The sequence below is a fragment of the Salvelinus fontinalis genome, chromosome 40 (genome assembly GCF_029448725.1).
Source record: "Salvelinus fontinalis isolate EN_2023a chromosome 40, ASM2944872v1, whole genome shotgun sequence".
Taxonomy (NCBI): Eukaryota; Metazoa; Chordata; class Actinopteri; order Salmoniformes; family Salmonidae; genus Salvelinus; species Salvelinus fontinalis.
The window spans coordinates 21,888,086-21,908,307 of record NC_074704.1 but is presented as its reverse complement, the minus strand read 5'-3'; the positions used below and the strand labels follow the sequence as shown (position 1 = coordinate 21,908,307).

The 20,222-nt window shown below is 46.3% G+C and overlaps 1 protein-coding gene across 3 annotated transcripts in view; it reads left to right on the top strand.

The window, feature by feature from the left end:
- LOC129839451 (inactive rhomboid protein 2-like) overlaps window positions 1-20,222 on the top strand; it is a 41,035-nt gene that overhangs the window by 10,959 nt on the left and 9,854 nt on the right. For 2 of the 3 annotated variants that reach the window (XM_055906921.1, XM_055906923.1), the window contains 9 exons: window positions 6,527-6,688; window positions 8,293-8,447; window positions 8,970-9,174; window positions 13,460-13,672; window positions 14,110-14,238; window positions 17,641-17,741; window positions 17,983-18,195; window positions 18,393-18,504; window positions 18,682-18,756. In XM_055906921.1, coding sequence (XP_055762896.1) covers window positions 6,539-6,688; window positions 8,293-8,447; window positions 8,970-9,174; window positions 13,460-13,672; window positions 14,110-14,238; window positions 17,641-17,741; window positions 17,983-18,195; window positions 18,393-18,504; window positions 18,682-18,756 — 1,353 coding nt within the window. In that variant the 5' untranslated portion in view covers window positions 6,527-6,538. Of the gene's footprint in view, window positions 1-6,526; window positions 6,689-8,292; window positions 8,448-8,969; window positions 9,175-13,459; window positions 13,673-14,109; window positions 14,239-17,640; window positions 17,742-17,982; window positions 18,196-18,392; window positions 18,505-18,681; window positions 18,757-20,222 lie in introns of those variants that run through there. The other variant, XM_055906922.1, reaches the window with a different exon arrangement.

Sequence of the window (20,222 nt, the reverse complement as noted above, 5' to 3'; positions counted from 1 at the left end):
GAACTCTGTGAAGCATTTACTTTCCTGTGGCGGTCCTCATGGAAGCCAGTTTCATCATAGCGCTTGAGGGTTTTTCCGACTGCACTTGAAGAAACTTTCAAAGTTCTTGAAATTTTCAGCATTGACTGACCTTCATGTCTTAAAGTAATGATGGACTGTCGTTTCTCTTTGCTTATTTGAGCTGATCTTGCCATAATATGGACTTGGTCTTTTACCAAATAGGGCTATCTTCTGTATACCACCTGTACCTTGTCACAACACAACTGATTGGCTCAAACGCATTAAGGAAAGAAATTAACTTTTAACAAGGCACACCTGTTAATTGAAACGTATTCCAGGTGACTACCTCATGAAGCTGGTTGAGAGAATGCCAAGAGTGTGCAAAGCTGTCATCAAGTCAAAGGGTGGCTACTTTGATTTGTTTAACACTTTTTTGCTTACTACATGATTCCATATGTGTTATTTCATAGTGTTGATGTCTTCACTATTTTTCAACAATGTAGAAAATAGTACAAATAAAGAAAAACCCTGGAATGAGTGGGTGTGTCCAACCTTTTGGCTGGTACTGTAGCTAAACTCACCCAGGCTGTACTGTACTTGGGCTGACCTGTTCATACCACCCTGCATACCACTGCTGGCTTGCTTCTGAAGCTAAGCAGGGTTGGTCCTGGTCAGTCCCTGGATGTGAGACCAGATGCTGCTGGAAGTGGTGTTGGAGGGCCAGTAGGAGGCACTCTTTCCTCTGGTCTAAAAAAATAAATATCCCAATGCCCCAGGGCAGTGATTGGGGACACTGTCCTGTATAGGGTGCCGTCTTTCGGATGGGACGTTAAACGGGTGTCCTGACTCTCTGAGGTCATTAAAGATCCCATGGCACTTATCGTAAGAGTAGGGGTGTTAACCCCGGTGTCCTGGCTAAATTCCCAATCTGGCCCTCAAACCATCATGGTCACCTAATAATCCCCAGTTTACAATTGGCTCATTCATCCCCCTCCTCTCCCCTGTAACTATTCCCCAGGTCGTTGCTGCAAATGAGAACGTGTTCTCAGTCAACTTACCTGGTAAAATAACGGTAAAATAAATAAATAAATAAAACAAGAAAAATTTTGAAGCCTATGACAGAAAGTGAAAGATGAGACCGACTGCCCTTGCCTTTGTCTATGTTTGGGAACTTGGCTCTAGGCCATTACCACTTCTAACTGTAACTAGCTATCACCGGTGGCAACCAAACCTAGCAATTTCTCAACGAGCACATTCCTGTCTGCCTGTGTCCAGGGCTATGGTGTGGGGTGGCAGCTGTGCTTGGCGTCACGTTAACATGCAACAGCAGCACTCTGTGGGCTATAGGGGCTTGGTGACAGACACGCACTTTCGCAGGATACACACTCACACACACTTGTACAGGAACACACGGTGGCACCAAACACCAAGTATGCAAATTAAGCATTGACGCTTCATCTGCTATTGACTTAAGGCCAGGGTCATGTACATTAGGCACCAATCAAAAGAAACCAGACTGAAATAGGGAGGGACTAACTGGTGCTTGTCCCATAAGAAGTTTTCGTTTTCAGTTGCAAAACGTTTCCCGGTGTGTGTGTGTGTCCTAATAAAAATGACCCTGCTCGCATGTCATGACATCTTCAAGAGCTCCACTCTCAACACTGGCCCCAATGTAAAGAACTGGACAGATTCGTTTAGATTTCTTGAAGTACACAGAGAGAGGGGGTGGAGAGAGAGACTGCGAGTGTGGGAGCTCGTGATACACGAGTCATGTGATAGGAGCACTATGGTTGTCACCCTGGGTATGTCACTACACGTGTGACTCATTACTGGGATGTGTGACTGGGCTGGGACTTGGAATTAGTGTACACTGAGTGGACAAAACATTAAGAACACCTGCTCTTTCCATGACACAGACTGACCAGTTGAAAGCTATGAACCATTATTGATGTCACTTGTTCAATGCACTTCAATCAGTGTAGATGAAGGGGAGGAGACCGGTCATACAATTATTTTAAAGCCTTGAGACAATTGAGACATGGATTGTGCATGTGTGTCATTCAGAGGGTGAATGGGCAAGACAACAGATTTTAACGGGGTATGGTAGTAGGTGCCAGGCGCACCGTTTTGTGCCAAGAACAGCAACGCTGCTGGGTTTTTCACCCACAACAGTTTCCGTGTGTATCAAGAATGGTCCACCGCCCAACTGTGGGAAGCATTGGAGCATTGTGCCGGCACCCTTGTAGAGTCCATGCCCCGACGAATTGAGGCTGTTCTGGGGACAAAAGGGGCGGGGGGTGCAACTCAATATTAGGAAGGTATTCTTAATGTTTTGTACACTCAATGTATGTCATCATGAGCTGTCTTTTACAAGACTACTGTGACACTGTGTTTGAGTTCTCACTCACTTAGGATATTTGAGTGGCAGAGAGAGAGAGTGAGAGACTGAGGACTAACAATCTACAGTACTGTGCTTCGTGTGCTGGGAGTTACTGTGGAAGCCTTGGGCTGTGTTGTCACATCTGCTGTTCCCAGACTACTGTGAGATTGGGACTCCCTCTGGACTCAGTTAATCATTTATTACAAATGTTCCATATTGATCAAGAAAACATACCCTTATGCTACCATCTAGTAGCTACTATAATGTTTTTCACTTGCTCTCTAATGATTTGGGTAAATGTTCAGTCAACATCTGAATGTGCAACAACACAAAAGTTCCCCCCTGTGAGGAAACTGACTGAAGATGATGATGCGCAGTGTTCCAGTATTGCCTGAAAATCACTTCTATGTTGCTCGGTAATCTCCCTAAATGTATTTTGGCTGTGGATGGGGAAAAACTATGATGACACAATTTATAGAAAACCCAACCCACATCACAGGTCGATCATTGACCTATTGTTATCCTATCCAAGATCTGTTGGCAAGACAACCAGGCTATTGTTATCCTACTGGTTTAGAATAGGTGTTGACTGTTATTCATGCTACCAGTCACATAGGTATGGGCCTAATAGATGTGTCAAAACCCTCATTGTCATCAACAGAGTAATCTCAGTGAGCAATCTGGGAAGCCCTTTGAGTTTTGGCTATTCTGGTTCTGGTAATCTGTCATCTCCACACTACATTTTCTGTTATGGATGGTATTGATATTGATTGACTCATAATTGTTAAGATATGGATGAAGATATAGGATTAATATCACAAAGATGTATACATAAATATAGGCAATCAAGTATGCAGATTACAGACCAGCAGAATATTATTTCCGAATGCCCATGCATGTAGAATGAGACTCCCAATGAGACAATGTCAACAGTGAGACTGATCTCTCTTTCTCCACTCTACCAAAACAACACCACCCTGACTCACTCCTTGACTGTCTGCCGATGGAAACTATAAAAGCATTCTCCACATTGACAGACTGTGCGGTTAGTGACTGTCTGCCACTAAAGCACGGCACCACACTGTTAAAACCCCTCCATTAGTGAAAGCCTTGGATATTTCATTATGTGAAAGGGTGTGGGCCTGACCCGGTCCCATAGGAACATATGAGTTCTCCCATCCCCCAACGAGTCTCCGTACTATTCTGCTCCCATAGCCACAGACTTGATTGCCATTGACTCGACTGGTGTCAGATTTCCCTCCTGCTGCCGTTCCCGACGCTGACACCAAGGTCCCTTTTTTCTAGTGATGTATAGCGACTCCAAGGTTTCAAGACATTGACTAGATCTATAATGGACACGTATGGCCAGGGAGAATACCGCTATAGGAATATTGCAATCTTGCCTTGACTTGCCTATGGAAATATACAATGACACAATTCAAAAAGCCTGCAGAGGCCGATAACGATATCTAATGGAGACTTGAAGCTGGGGACAGGAAGGCATGATTATGGTTGTGGCTTTGAGCAGATAAGAAAGGTAGGCCTATGTACTGATATTGAATGTATTTTTAGTTAAGTTTAGTTTATTTGATCATTTAAAGGTACACCTACAAAATGATACACTTGATTTCAGAATCTTCGAGGGTGAACACAATAGTTGACGACTTATTTCCATTGTTGTCCTTTAGTAACATCTCATTTAGAGATGAGGGACTCAGGGTGGCTTTCAGAGATAGTTGTTGCATGGTGTTACTGTATGTAACACTTCATGATGGTCTTCCTGTGCACATGGCTTGGCAGTCAGTCCATTAATTATTGCACTAAATGTAAGATGTTTGCTTTGCTGGAAGGTCTATACAGCCTGCCCAGGAAATGCTTGGGCAGGCTGTCTAAGTCCAAACAGTGTAATATAATCATGAATAATGATGAGTGAGAAAGTTACAGGCACAAAGATCATACCCCCAAGACATACTAACCTTTCACCATTACCAATAACAGGGGAAGTTAGCATTTTGGGGGGATGGGGTTATGATATTCATGCCTCTGAGAAAGTTACACTCATCATTATTCGTAATCGTGGTAGCATCCACATGAATGTAGAAGTGTTCAGAAAAATATTGTTTTCTTATTTACAGTAGAAGTGAGTCCAGAATTACACAATACGTGATTTACCATTCATTTCTTTTGGAAACAAAATCATCCGAAAGACACTAAGTGAATTTGTCCAAATACTAATAACAGAACTAGATGCATACATGTTTGATCTTGAATCCAAAATGCTGCAGTATGGAGTCACATTAAAGTTTCAGCTTCACTGACCAAAGAATTACATAGGGGTGTATATGTAACCAATGTGAAATGGCTAGCTAGGTAGTGGTGGTGCGCGCTAGCAGCCTTTCAGTCGGTGACTTCACTTGCTCTGAGACTTGAAGTAGTGGTTCCCCTTGCTCTGCAAGGGCCGCGGCTTTTGTGGAGCGATGGGTGACTGTTGTTGATGTGTGCAGAAGGTCCCTGGTTCGCGCCCGGGTCGGGGCGAGGGGACGGACGTAAAGTTAAACTGTTACATATATTTAGATAGAATTATAAGGCTAGCGATATCTCTTTCTTTCTTTCTCTCGCTCTTTCTCTAAAAATGTGTCCCGACAGGTGCAACTTTCTAGGAATGACATGTTGCAGCCTACATCCCCACTAGCACTGCCAAGGAACAAGCCATTGTCTCAGTTACCTCAGTCTCAACTAAACCTGACACCATGCATTCATTCAAGCTCCTACCACGATGCTTCTATCCAATGACTGGCTGGCGTCCTACAGACGAGGTCACAGCCCCTGCAGAAATCCTATTGTTAACTCATTCAGTGTAGCGGCCCACAAGAACCCTTTAACTAATTGCTTGTCAAATAAGAATGATGGTACTGATAGACAGACAAGTGTTTGGGTGACATTACTAAATTGCATAGAAGGGTTGCTAACACACAGGGTTGCTAATGTAACTGATTTATGCGGTCTCGTCCAGGATCTCATCAAACTAACATGGACAAAACACCTGCTGTTTTTCTAAGGCATATTTGCTTGGACAGGCAGTGTTTTCCTTCAATAGATATTGTTATGTATGTGGCGGAAAAGGCGGGCTTCTCTCTCAGGACCTACTGGGCCCCAGTGATATGGATATTGTTTACGTAGTGCCGGTCAGCGACTGTTACCCAAGAGTGGGGCTAGGCTAGCGCGCCAGGCTCCTATTCCCTCACATTGCTGGGTCTTGTTCATTAGGGCGTGCAAAGGAAAACGCTTAAACGCTTTGCAACAGAAAACAAGAATGAGCGTTTCTTATTGGCCAAAACCTGGTAGTCCCTCCCTGTTTCAGTCCGTTTCCTTTTGTTTGGTGTCTAATGAACGCTACCCTGGGGAATGAGACTAGGGTTATGCCTCTGTTGTGACGAGTTATCATATAGGGTTTCTTTCCAGCTCGACCCACTGACCCAGTCTTCATATAGACACAGTAGCATGCCCAATGCACACATACAGTATATATTGTTTAGCCTATATCTGTAGAGTTCTGAGGAAAGTTAGATGGAGATGTCCAGGCATTGGGTTTTCTGGTGTTGGGACCGCTGGAGTGTGATTGCGCTGCATTCGTGTGTGCTGTGGTGGGCTACTTTTGTGTTGTTTTTAATGGTTTAGCTGATGGGCTTTTAAAAAACAAAGCTTCAGCGAAAAGGGTGGTATTCAAATCCAGTGGTTTCCTTTCCCTATACACGTGTGGAAGGTTCTTTTCAGCAGGGCAATGTGTCCTTCCTTGTTGCAGATAGGAGTTCCTCTAGTCATTTGTCATTTGGCTAATATGTTTGTGTTAAAGTAGCTACTTCAGTTAGTTCCGGAATGGTTCAAAGTTCAAAGTAGGACGTGTCTGAGTAGGTCAGTCTTTGTAAATGGAACCACATTTGCGCAAGTTGAGAATGAAAGTGGAAGCTGTAGGCTACTGAGAAATAGAGGTGATATGAGGGTTGTGAGGAATGGAAAGAAAGGGTCACGGCTGGTTTCGCATCTCTTTAAGACGGAAGAAAGAAAGAAGAAATGCACGCTTTTGTCTTTGAAGAAGATTCCATCTCAAACACGCCATTAATCAATTTTACTCTCGCTTGCCCTCAGAACTCAGACAGGATGGCGTCACAGGAAGGGGGGGAGCCTCCTCCTAACGGCAGCCAATCAGACAGCCGGTTGAAGAGCAAGAAGCCGCCCAGTCTGGTCATAGCCATCCCTGCCCCAGAGGGAGAAGAGCGGGTTGAAGAGGGAGCTGAAACAGTCAAGCAGGTACCCCTTTGACATGCTCTTTCCATGTTGACCCCTCTTTATGGAAACATGGTCTGTACTTGGAAAATGTCAGTTGATGCTCTGATGAAGGTCATTTCAATAGGAGAGGGAAGAATTGGCAAGCTAACTTTTACAGTTGGTAGTATAGTCGGGGAGTTTCAGCCCCCAACTGAAAACCTTTTTACTAAAGAGGAGAATGCTATCGCCCTTGCCTTCATACACAGTATGTAATGTGTCTATGGGCACTGGGCCAGCCATATCCCAACCAGCCTCCCAAACCTCCCCCAACCCCACCCCAGTCCACTCATGCTAGTGTTGCACGGTCACTCACGACTAGCTACTCTATAGCAAAGCCGAGATATGCCCTGTTAACATTCCTGTCTTTACATGTCGGCCTTTATAAATAGGGCCAGGGTTTTTTCTGACCTGGACAAAATTACCCCCAAAATCCAGATTTTTAGTGTCCCCTATAAGACCCATAAATGGCCATTTGAAAGCTGTTCTGGTCTAATGTAGTTACATTAGCTAGATGTTGGGTACATGTATCCATGTTCCTGGTTAACTCACATCTCTGTCTCTGTCTGGACTGGCCCCGGGAGACTCCTTCAGATTCAGTGGTTAATTTACCTGAAATGATGTGCTCCAATCACACATGAAGCACTCCCTGCACCATTACCTTTCACAAGTCATCATTGTTAGGCGTCTGCCTGCAGAGCGGATGTGTCGGAATGGGATGAGGGTGGGTGTGTGTGTGTGGGGGACAGTGGGTGGGTGGGTGTGTGGGTGGGTGTGTGTGTGATTGAGAGTGCATGTGTGAGGACACAAGTGTGTGTGCTCATTAATTTGTGTGCATGCGTCTGTGTGTGTGTGCATGCGTGTGTGTGCGTGCGTGTGTGTGTGGGTGTGTTTCCCCAACAAAGAGCCTCTGGTGGCAGGCTGGCTAGCTAAGCACGCCCCCTGCTGGCTGACACACAGGCAGCTCACATGCCTTTCACAATACTCCGTTGACTCCACAGTGACTCCACAAGTCGTTAGCCAAGTCGCCGTTAAAGACACGAATGGGCTTTGAAAGAACATGCCATACAAAATGAAATAACATTACAATGGAAAAATATTACGCTTTAGTATGATCTGGTGTTTCCCTAGTATCACTTCTATGTTTTGTAAAAAAAAATGTATATTTGTGCATTTTGCTGCAGTCTCAGAAAAATAAAACTCTGTACTTTGCCATTCTTACACTTCTGTTCTGGAATAAGGTGATTGATCTGAGCTAAACCGGGTAGTTGTAATCACTACAGGCAATGGAACGCTGTTGACTGAATCATAACAAAACAATCATGCACTTAACACGCATTTCTGTCCAAATGTTCCATTGACGACAATGCACGATTTACACGATCTTCAAATTATTCACACACCGCAAGGGACGATTTAGCCCAGTAGTATACCAGTGATGGCGTAAATCCCATTTATATTCAGCCAGTCCATTTCAAGTGCCCTTTACGTTCATGGCCTGCGGTATACTGTCTCTCTGAGGTAGGATTATGCTCAGTAGGTCTACCTGTATACTGACCCTCTGCTCTTTCCCCTGTCCCTCTGTCCAGCCCCTGCGTTCGTCCCTGAAGAAGAGCGAGAGCCTGCAGCAGGCCAGTCCTCTGTCTGACAGTGGTACTGATTGTGGTGGTGGAGGAGGTTACAATGTTGGGGACAGGAGGGCAGCCTTCCACAGACAGACCTCCCTGTCTCAGAGCATACGCAAGTAAGTGGGGCTGGGGGGTGGAGAGAGAGAGAAGTGGGAAGAAATAAAGGGAGGAAGAAACTAACGGAGGGCAGAAGAAAAAGCTGAAAGGGTGTATAGGAGGATTTCAGGGGCAGTGGGTGAGAAAGGAGGAAGAGGGAAGAGGGCAAAAAGAAAGGGGAGGTACTGTATGAGAAGGGGATGGGGGGGTGGAAAGAGGCTGTAGATTAAAAGATGGCGGCAGAGAGAGAAATGGAAGGGAGAGCGAGAGAGGAGACAGTGGGAGAATCACACTTGCATACTCTTCGCATCCTCTCCTCCTTCTCAAACCCCATTGGAGAAGAAGGTCAGAGGGGAGGGACCTCTGGCTTTCTCATCCAATGGGTTTTGAGAATTGGGGGGGGGGGGGCATATAACGGGGGATTTCCTTTTATGACTGTTTGGAATGTTGGACATAATCAAGTTGTATTCTCTCTTATTATTCTCTCCTCTTCCCCCTTCCCGCTCTTCCAATACCCTGTCTCTCCCTCCCCCTCCTGCCAGGGGTACAGCCCAAGCTACAGCCCAGGCAGCAGGTTGGTTCGGGGTGGGTGAGGACTGTGAGACCAAGCAGCAACTATGGCAGAAGAAGAGCCTGCGCCACTGCAGCCAGCGCTACGGCAAGCTCAAGGCCCAGTACAGAGAGCCAGAGCTCCCCATCAGCATGGACCAGGGCCTGGACTCACCCGCCGCAAACAAGATGCCCAAGGTAGGCTCCTAGCCCCTAGGTCTGACAGAACTGGGTCAGTACAGTGCATTCGGGAAGTATTCAGACCCATTGACTTGTTCCACATTTTCTTACGTTACAGCCTTGTTCTAAAACAGATTCAAAATTTAGGTTTTTAGACATTTTTGCAAATGTATTAAACATAAAAAAGCGTAAATATCACATTTTACATAATTATTCAGACCCTTTACTCAGTACTTTGTTGAATCACCTTTGGCAGCGATTACAGCCTCGAGTCTTCTTGGGTATGACGCTACAACTTGGCACACCTGTATTTGGGGAGTTTTTCCCATTCTTCTCTGCAGATCCTCTCAAGCTCTGTCAGGTTGGATGGGTAGCGTCGCTTTCAGGTCTCTCCAGAGATGTTCGATCGCGTTCAAGTCCGGGCTCTGGCTGGGCCACTCAAGAATGTTCAGAGACTTGTCCCGAAGCCACTCCTGAGTTGTCTTGGCTGTGTGCTGAGTATTGTTGTCCTGTTGGAAGGTGAACCTTCACCCCAGTCTGAGGTCCTGAGCGCTCTGGAGCAGGTTTCCATCAAGGATCTCTCTGTACTTTGTGCTGTTCATCTTTCCCTCGATCCTGACAAGTCTCCCAGCCCCTGCCTCTGAAAAACATCCCCACAGCATGATGCTGCCACCACCATGCTTCACCGTAGAGATGGTGCCAGGTTTCCTTCAGATTTGGCATTCAGGCCAAAGAGTTCAATCTTGGTTTCAACAGACCAGAGAATCTTGTTTCTCATGGTCTGAGAGTCTTTAGGTACCTTTTGGCAAGCTTCAATCGGGCTCTCATGTGCCTTTTACTGAGGAGTGGCTTTCGTCTGGCCACTCTACCATAAAGGCCTGATTGGTGGAGAGCTGTACAGATAGTTGTCCTTCTGGAAGGTTCTCCCATCTCCACAGAGGAACTCTGGAGCGCTGTCAGAGTGACCATCAGGTTCTTGGTCACCTCCCTGAACAAGGCCCTTCTCTTTGGCCGGGCGGCCAGCTCTAGGAAGAGTCTCCAAACTTCTTCCAATTAAGAATGATGGAGGCCACTGTGTTTTTGGGGACCTTCAATATTGCAGAAATGTTTTGGTACCCTTCCCCAGATCTGTGCCTCGACACAATCCTGTCTCTGAGCTCTACGGACAATTCCTTCGACCTCATGGCTTTGTTTTTGCTCTGACATGCACTGTCAACTGTGGGACCTTAAATAGACAGGTGTGTGCCTTTCCAAATCATGTCCAATCAATTGAATTTACCACAGGTGGACTCCAATCAAGTTGTAGAAGCATCTCAAGGATGAATAATGGAAACAGGATGCACCTGAGCTCAATATCGAAATCTCATAGCAAAGGGTTTGAATACTTATGTGAATAAGTTATTTCTGTTTTTAACTTTTAATAGTTTAGCAAAAATTTCAAAAACCTGTTTTGACTTTGTCATTATGGGGTATTGTGTGTAGATTGATTGAGGGAAAACTTATTTAATCCATTTTAGAAGAAGGCAATAACGAAAAAGTCAAGTGGTCTGAATGCTTTCTGAATGCACTGTATTAGCAGTGTCCAGGGAGTGAGGGATAGGGGCTGTTTGTAGACGGGGCCACTGTATTAGCAGTGACCAGGGAGTGAGGGATAGGGGCCACTGTATTAGCAGTGTCCAGGAAGTGAGGGATAGGGGCTGTTTGTAGACGGGGCCACTGTATTAGCAGTGCCCAGGGAGTGAGGGATAGGGGCTGTTTGTAGACGGGGCCACTGTATTAGCAGTGCCCAGGGAGTGAGGGATAGGGGCTGTTTGTAGACGGGGCCACTGTATTAGCAGTGTCCAGGGAGTGAGGGATAGGGGCTGTTTGTAGACGGGGTCACTGTATTAGCAGTGACCAGGGAGTGAGGGATAGGGGCTGTTTGTAGACGGGGCCACTGTATTAGCAGTGCCCAGGGAGTGAGGGATAGGGGCCACTGTATTAGCAGTGCCCAGGGAGTGAGGGATAGGGGCCACTGTATTAGCAGTGTCCAGGGAGTGAGGGATAGGGGCTGTTTGTAGACGGGGCCACTGTATTAGCAGTGCCCAGGGAGTGAGGGATAGGGGCCACTGTATTAGCAGTGACCAGGGAGTGAGGGATAGGGGCTGTTTGTAGACGGGGCCACTGTATTGGCAGTGCCCAGGGAGTGAGGGATAGGGGCCACTGTATTAGCAGTGCCCAGGGAGTGAGGGATAGGGGCTGTTTGTAGACGGGGCCACTGTATTAGCAGTGCCCAGGGAGTGAGGGATAGGGGCTGTTTGTAGACGGGGCCACTGTATTAGCAGTGACCAGGGAGTGAGGGATAGGGGCTGTTTGTAGACGGGGCCACTATTAGCAGTGCCCAGGGAGTGAGGGATAGGGGCTGTTTGTAGACGGGGCCACTGTATTAGCAGTGACCAGGGAGTGAGGGATAGGGGCTGTTTGTAGACGGGGCCACTGTATTAGCAGTGCCCAGGAAGTGAGGGATAGGGGCTGTTTGTAGACGGGGCCACTGTATTAGCAGTGCCCAGGGAGTGAGGGATAGGGGCTGTTTGTAGACGGGGCCACTGTATTAGCAGTGTCCAGGGAGTGAGGGATAGGGGCTGTTTGTAGACGGGGCCACTGTATTAGCAGTGCCCAGGGAGTGAGGGATAGGGGCTGTTTGTAGACGGGGCCACTGTATTAGCAGTGCCCAGGAAGTGAGGGATAGGGGCTGTTTGTAGACGGGGCCACTGTATTAGCAGTGTCCAGGGAGTGAGGGATAGGGGCTGTTTGTAGACGGGGCCACTGTATTAGCAGTGTCCAGGGAGTGAGGGATAGGGGCTGTTTGTAGACGGGGCCACTGTATTAGCAGTGTCCAGGGAGTGAGGGATAGGGGCTGTTTGTAGACGGGGCCACTGTATTAGCAGTGTCCAGGGAGTGAGGGATAGGGGCTGTTTGTAGACGGGGCCACTGTATTAGCAGTGCCCAGGGAGTGAGGGATAGGGGCTGTTTGTAGACGGGGCCACTGTATTAGCAGTGCCCAGGAAGTGAGGGATAGGGGCTGTTTGTAGACGGGGCCACTGTATTAGCAGTGCCCAGGGAGTGAGGGATAGGGGCTGTTTGTAGACGGGGCCACTGTATTAGCAGTGACCAGGGAGTGAGGGATAGGGGCTGTTTGTAGACGGGGCCACTGTATTAGCAGTGACCAGGGAGTGAGGGATAGGGGCCACTGTATTAGCAGTGCCCAGGGAGTGAGGGATAGGGGCTGTTTGTAGACGGGGCCACTGTATTAGCAGTGCCCAGGGAGTGAGGCATAGGGGCTGTTTGTAGACGGGGCCACTGTATTAGCAGTGCCCAGGGAGTGAGGGATAGGGGCTGTTTGTAGACGGGGCCACTGTATTAGCAGTGACCAGGGAGTGAGGGATAGGGGCTGTTTGTAGACGGGGCCACTGTATCTGTTGCACAATCAAATCAACTTGACCTAACAAGACGCTATCGTCACTTGTCTCGGTGTCCGACATCCGATTAGACTCCACTTTTGGACCTCTACTCAGAATGGAGAGATCGCAGAGAGGAGGTGGAGGAAGGGTGGCGGTAGTGTCACTCACGGCGAAGTGAAGTGCACCCTCTGCCTGCCCTAAATAATGCAGAGCGGGGCACCGTGTTGACAGAAGGCAGGCTTACATCTGAGCCCCAACCAGACGTGGTGTTTCTGTTAGTCCCCACACACTCCGCTCTCCTCCACCGACTCCAACACACCCGCTCACTCCTGGGTGCTTATTCGTCTCCACGACTCTCTCTCTCTCTCTCTCCTTCTGTCTGTCACTCTCTGCCCCCTTATTTCTGTCTGTCCCTCTCTCTCTCTCCCAATCTCTCTCTTTTTTGTTCATCTTTCTCCTTTGCGCTCTGTCAACACCTATGAAGACTCGGGTAAGACTTCATAACGAGCGTCTACACTCACGCTTACTGACACCTCTATACACACACACACACACAGACGCAAACACACACGCACACTCAGAACACTCCTAGTAGATGGATTAAAGATGTGTGAATGTCATTGTGCCATCAGTAACAGTTTCACGTGGAGCTGTCAGTGTAATTCTGTGTCAGCTCTTGTAGAGTGCAATGTTTTCATGATTTCGTTTCCTCCAGCTAGTTTAAATGTCCCCTCCTTGAGGATTTCAGCATTACAATGTAGCTTTTTTGTGTGTTGAAGCTAACGATGTGACAGTTCATTCGTTTGTTTATTTCTGTTTCATACCCTGTCTGTCTGCCTCTCTTTTGCCCCCCCCCCCCCCAGATTGTGGACCCCCTAGCTCGGGGGCGAGCGTTCCGTTACCCGGATGAGACGGACCGACCTCCACGTACCCCCCACACGGGACCCGTCACCCCGGGGTTTACCTCCCTGTCCTCCTTCACCTCCCAGCGCTCGGGGGGCTACGCCCGTCTGCCCCAACGCAAGAGGGAGTCTGTCGCTCGCATGAGTATACGAGCAGCGTCCAACCTGCTCAGGGTGAGCGGGCACTGGGGGGGAACGTTAGGTGAAGTGTGCGTGCCGGGGTGGGTGTGGATGGGGTTTCCTCTCCAACCTGCTCAGGGTGAGCGGGCACTGGGGGGGGACGTTAGGTGAAGTGTGCGTGCCGGGGTGGGTGTGGATGGGGTTTCCTCTCCAACCTGATCATCCCTGGGGAGCGTTACAGGAAACTAGACTACCTTTGAGTGTACATTCCAAAGTATGTGTGTTGCTATTGAGCGAAATACATATGACTGTTTGATGGTTTTGTGTATCTACGTTCCTGACATGAATACAGATTTTTCTATCGCTTAAAAGACTGCTATGTTGATCTGTGTATGTTGTACTCTACTTCACAGTCATATTTGAGTTGTCTCTCCCCACATGCTAGTCGTTGATGTTGTCCCACTAACGTCCTGGTTGTGTGTGTGGTTCAGGGTCGTTCGGGTCTCGTGGGCTCCCAGACCGGTCGTAGTTTCCCCCGGCGGAGCTTCGCCCGGCCCAGCTGGCTGGAGGAGGACACCGTGGACTCGGCAGACACTCACGGGTCCGTCTTCTTCAGCAAGGTAGTGATACTCTGTCTACCTTTCTCCCTGTGTCCTTCTCTTGCTTTCTCTGTCTCTCTTTTGGTTTGTCTGTCTCTCCGTGTGCCTCAGTCTCTCTCTTCTCTCCCTCTGCTTTCGCTGCCTCCGTCTGTGTGTTCTTGTTTGTATTAGTTCTGTCTCTTCTATATGTCTCTGTCTCTTCTATATGTCTCTTCTATATGTCTCTGTCTTTTCTCCTCTCTCTTCTATATGTCTCTGTCTTTTCTCCTCTCTCTTCTATATGTCTCTGTCTTTTCTCCTCTCTCTCACTTCTATATGTCTCTCTGTCTCTTCTATATGTCTCTTCTATATGTCTCTGTCTTTTCTCCTCTCTCTCTCTTCTATATGTCTCTCTGTCTCTTCTATATGTCTCTTCTATATGTCTCTGTCTTTTCTCCTCTTTCTCTCTTCTATATGTCTCTATGTCTCTTCTGTATGTCTCTTCTATACGTTTCTGTCTTTTCTCCTCTCTCTCTCTCTTCTATATGTCTTTCTTTTCTCTCCTATATGTCTCTCTGTCTCTTCTATATGTCTCTCTTTTCTCCTCTCTCTTCTATATGTCTTTTCTATATGTATCTTCTATATGTCTCTCTGTCTCTTCTATATGGCTCTTCTATATGTTTCTGTCTCTTCTATATGTCTCTTCTATATGTCTCTGTCTTTTCTATATGTCTCTGTCTTTTCTCCTCTCTCTCTTCTATATGTCTCTGTCTCTTCTATATGTCTCTTCTATATGTCTCTGTTTTTTCTCCTCTATATGTCTCTGTCTTTCCCCTCTCTCTCTTCTATATGTCTCTCTGTCTCTTCTATATGTCTCTCTGTCTCTTCTATATGTCTCTGTCTTTTCTATATCTCTCTCTGTCTCTTCTATATGTCTCTTCTATATGTCTCTCTGTCTCTTCTATATGTCTCTTCTATATGTCTCTGTCTCTTCTATATGTCTCTCTGTCTCTTCTATATGTCTCTGTTTCTTCTATATGTCTCTGTCTCTTCTATATGTCTCTCTGTCTCTTCTATATGTCTCTCTGTCTCTTCTATATGTCTCTGCCTTTTCTCCTCTATATGTCTCTGTCTTTTCCCCTCTCTCTCTTCTATATGTGTCTCTGTCTTTTCTCCTCTCTCTCTCTCTTCAATATGTCTCTCTGTCTCTTCTATATGTCTTTCTTTTCTCTTCTATATGTCTCTGTCTTTTTTCTCTCTCTCTTCTATATGTCTCTCTGTCTCTTCTATATGTCTCTTCTATATGTCTTTCTTTTCTCCTCTATATGTCTCCGTCTCTTCTATATGTCTCTGTCTTTTTCTCTGTCTCTCTTCTATATGTCTCTCTGTCTCTTCTATATGTCTCTGTCTTTTCTCCTCTCTCTCTTCTATATGTCTCTGTTTCTTCTATATGTCTCTGTATCTTCTATATGTCTCTTCTACATGTCTCTTCTATATGTCTTTCTTTTCTCCTCTATATGTCTCTGTCTCTTCTATATGTCTCTGTCTTTTTTCTCTCTCTCTTCTATATGTCTCTCTGTCTATTCTATATGTCTCTCTGTCTCTTCTATATGTCTCTGTCTTTTTTCTCTCTCTCTTCTATATGTCTCTCTGTCTCTTCTATATGTCTCTGTCTCTTCTATATGTCTCTGTCTCCTCTATATGTCTCTGTCTCTTCTATATGTCTCTGTCTTTTTTTCTCTCTCTCTTCTATATGTCTCTCTGTCTCTTCTATATGTCTCTGTCTTTTCTCCTCTATATGTCTCTGTCTTTTCTCCTCTCTCTCTTCTATATGTATCTTCTATATGTCTCTGTATTTTCCCCTCTCTATCTCTTCTATATGTCTCTCTGTCTCTTCTATATGTCTCTGTCTCTTCTATATGTCTCTTCTATATGTCTCTGTCTCTTCTATATGTCTCTCTGTCTCTTCTATATGTCTCTTCTATATGTCTCTGTCTTTCCCCCTCTCTATCTCTTCTATATGTCTCTCTGTCTCTTCTATATGTCTCTTCTATATGTCTCTCTCTCCTATATGTCTCTCTATCTCTTCTATGTGTCTCTTCTATATGTCTCTATCTCTTCTATATGTCTCTCTGTCTCTTCTATATGTCTCTTCTATATGTCTCTCTCTCCTATATGTCTCTCTATCTCTTCTATGTGTCTCTTCTATATGTCTCTGTCTTTTCTATATGTCTCTCTGTCTCTTCTATATGTCTCTCTGTCTCTTCTATATGTCTCTGTTTCTTTTATATGTCTCTGTCTTTTCTCCTCTCTCTCTCGTCTATATGTCTCTCTGTGTCTTCTATATGTCTCTTCTATATGTCTCTGTCTTTTCCCCTCTCTCTCTTCTATATGTCTCTCTTTCTCTTCTGTATGTCTCTTCTATATGTCTCTGTCTGTCTCTTCTATGTCTCTCTCTGTCTCTTCTATGGGTCTCTCTCTGTCTCTTCTATATGCCTCTGTCGTTTCCCCTCTCTCTCTCTTCTATATGTCTCTCTGTCTCTTCTATGTCTCTTCTATAGGTCTCTCTCTGTCTCTTCTATGGGTCCTCTCTCTGTCTCTTCTATATGTCTCTGTCGTTTCCCCCCTCTCTCTCTCTTCTATATATCTCTCTCTGTCGCTTCTATATGTCTCTCTGTCTCTTCTATATGTCTCTTTTATATGTCTCTGTTTTTTCTCCTCTCTCTCTCTTCTATATGTCTCTCTGTCTCTTCTATGTCTCTCTTTTCTCCTCTATATGTCTCTGTTGTTTCCCCTCTCTCTCTCTCTCCTATATGTCTCTCTGTCTCTTCTATGTGTCTCTATCTGTCTCTTCTATATGTCTCTCTCTGTCTCTTCTATATGTCTCTCTCTGTCTCTTCTATATGTCTCTGTCTATCTCTTCTATATGTCTCTGTCTGTGCTGTGTGTTCCAGGTGAAAGCAGTCAGTCTCAGTTTAGCCACTGTGCTAGATCACACAGATGAGATAATTAACACAATGTCAAGTGGCTATTTTGGGTCCCCTCCTCTCTACTCCAGCAGTCTGTATGTGCTACCAGATTAATCACAGTCTGATGGACCGGACCGGCTGCTGGATGTACCGTTGGCGTGAGAGAGATGGAGGGGTGTAGTCTGAAGAGATGTATGGGCTGGTGAGGGCTATGTGGGATGAGGGTTGGGGAGGACGGTAGGTTAAGAAAGCCAGATCCTTGTACTGTTGGTGTGAGACGTGTGTGATGGAGTATGTAGTGATTTATATGGACTGGTAGAGGGGGACGATGGTGTGTAGGGGAGGATAGCAGACGGAATGATTAGTGCAGAATGGTGGATGGCATTTTCTACGTTAAGACAGTTGAGAAGAGATTGGTTTTCTGTGGGCCTCTCAATAACATTCTCCCCTCGTCAACTCTCTCTCTCTCTCTCAGGTGGATGCCCATGAGGAGTTATACTCCATGGCTGATGATGTGTTCGAGTCGCCCCCTATGTCGGCTTCCTACGGAGACCACCATGAGCCCTACCAGAGCCTGTAAGTAGCCTCCATTAGAGGGATGGGGAGAGTGATTCAAAGACATAGATTGATGAAGTCTCGTTGGCTTCTACAGTATTTGACTTTAAGTTTTTCTTTCTCTCCTCCACTCTTTCAACCCTTCCCTTCGCCTCATGTTTCTGTCTCTGTGCGTCTCGCTCTCTCCTCCTGTCTGTCTCTCTCCCTGTGTCTGTCTCTCTCCTTGCGTCTCTTTCTCTCTGTGTGTGTGTGTGTCCCCCAGTAGGGACGTGTCTAAAACCCCCACCATGCATATTGAGAAGGCCGGGTCACAGCAGCGGGGGCGTCGTATCGCCTCGCAGGTCAAGCACTTTGCCTTTGACAAGCCCAAGCGGCAGTACGGCATGGGCGTGGTGGGAAACTGGCTCAACCGCCACTACCGCCGCAGCATCAGCAGCCAGGTGCAGAAACAGCTGGACGACTTCAGCAGCCACAGGTGAGGAGGGCAGGGAAACACGCATATGAATACGTACAGTACTTTCACACACACAATCCACACCTAGTACTTCACACTTAGTGGGCATTCATTCATCTCTGAGAACCACATACGTGATTTCCGCTCTGCGGTGATATCGTTTTTCAAATGATCCAATTCGAATAAGTAAAACGACCCTGCCGTGTCGTCTCCCTCAGACCGTACTTCACCTACTGGATCACCTTTGTCCACGTGGTCATCACCATCCTGGCCTGTGCTACCTATGGCTTTGCCCCGGTGGGGTTCGCCCAACACTCCACCTCTGAACTGGTGAGGAGACCCATAGGGCCTAGGCAACTGGACCCCCTAATAGGATCCAAAATGGCTTCTGTAATCCAGTGGTTTCTGTGGTGGCTTCTGGCATAACTCTTTTGATCCACAATGGCTACCTTTGGTGATCTATTGCGCTGTTTCTCCTGACTGTGTTTTCTTGGTCTCCCTCCACAGGTGTTGAAGAACAAAGGCATCTATGAGAGCGTCAAGTTCATCCAGCAGGAGAACTTCTGGATCGGCCCCGGCTCTGTGAGTCACTGCCCTTCCATCACACATGTCATACATACTGAATGTCTTTCCAGTCTTACATGTGGGGTCATAGGGAAAGGCTTATAGTTGCACATACCGTAGGCTTATGCTATATTAACACACACACACACACACACACACACACACACACACACACACACACACACACACACACACACACACCTGAACCCCAGCACGTGCTGTAATCTCCTCACTATGTACCCATATCTGAATCTGATGGGCTACGTCTGCTGTGGTGTTGGTAGGTGCCAGGTGGGAGACGCACTTAGGCTTCAACAGGACACGCTAAAGAAGTTCTGGACTGACTCACTGGTACTTATTAACTAGTTATTTACTCACTTACTGCAGTGTACTTACTAGTGTGCCTTCTGACTGTACTAGTGTGCCTTTTGACTGTACTAGTGTGCCTTTTGACTGTACTAGTGTGCCTTTTGACTGTACTAGTGTGCCTTTTGACTGTACTAGTGTGCCTTTTGACTGTACTAGTGTGCCTTCTGACTGTACTAGTGTGCCTTTTGACTGTACTAGTTTGCCTTTTGACTGTACTAGTGTGCCTTTTGACTGTACTAGTGTGCCTTTTGACTGTACTAGTTTGCCTTTTGACTGTACTAGTTTGCCTTTTGACTGTACTAGTGTGCATTTTGACTGTACTAGTGTGCCTTTTGACTGTACTAGTGTGCCTTCTGGCTGTACTAGTGTGCCTTTTGACTGTACTAGTGTGCCTTTTGACTGTACTAGTGTGCCTTCTGGCTGTACTAGTGTGCCTTTTGACTGTACTAGTGTGCCTTTTGACTGTACTAGTGTGCCTTTTGACTGTACTAGTGTGCCTTTTGACTGTACTAGTGTGCCTTTTGACTGTACTAGTGTGCCTTTTGACTGTACTAGTGTGCCTTTTGACTGTACTAGTGTGCCTTTTGACTGTACTAGTGTGCCTTTTGACTGTACTAGTTTGCCTTTTGACTGTACAAGTGTGCCTTTTGACTGTACTAGTGTGCCTTTTGACTGTACTAGTGTGCCTTTTGACTGTACTAGTGTGCCTTTTGACTGTACTAGTGTGCCTTTTGACTGTACTAGTGTGCCTTTTGACTGTACTAGTGTGCATTTTAACTGTATTAAAGTACTTTCTGACTGTACTAAAGTACTTTCTGACTGTACTAAAGTACTTTCTGCCTGTACAAAAGTACTTTCTGACTGTTCCAAGAGACTTTCTGACTCATTCACACTTACTGACTTAATTTTGCCTTGAGAAACTTCACACTTGTCAGGTTCATATCCACTTCGACAGTGATACAGAATGTTCATTTCAGAGAATGTGATGGGCTGACAGTCAGTAACCCACATTACAGTTTATGTTCTATGTAGGGTGTCAGGTGAAAAAGTGGGTGTGAAAAAGTGGGTGTTTTCTGATCAAGTAAGACGATGGCTCCACCACGTCATCCCACGTA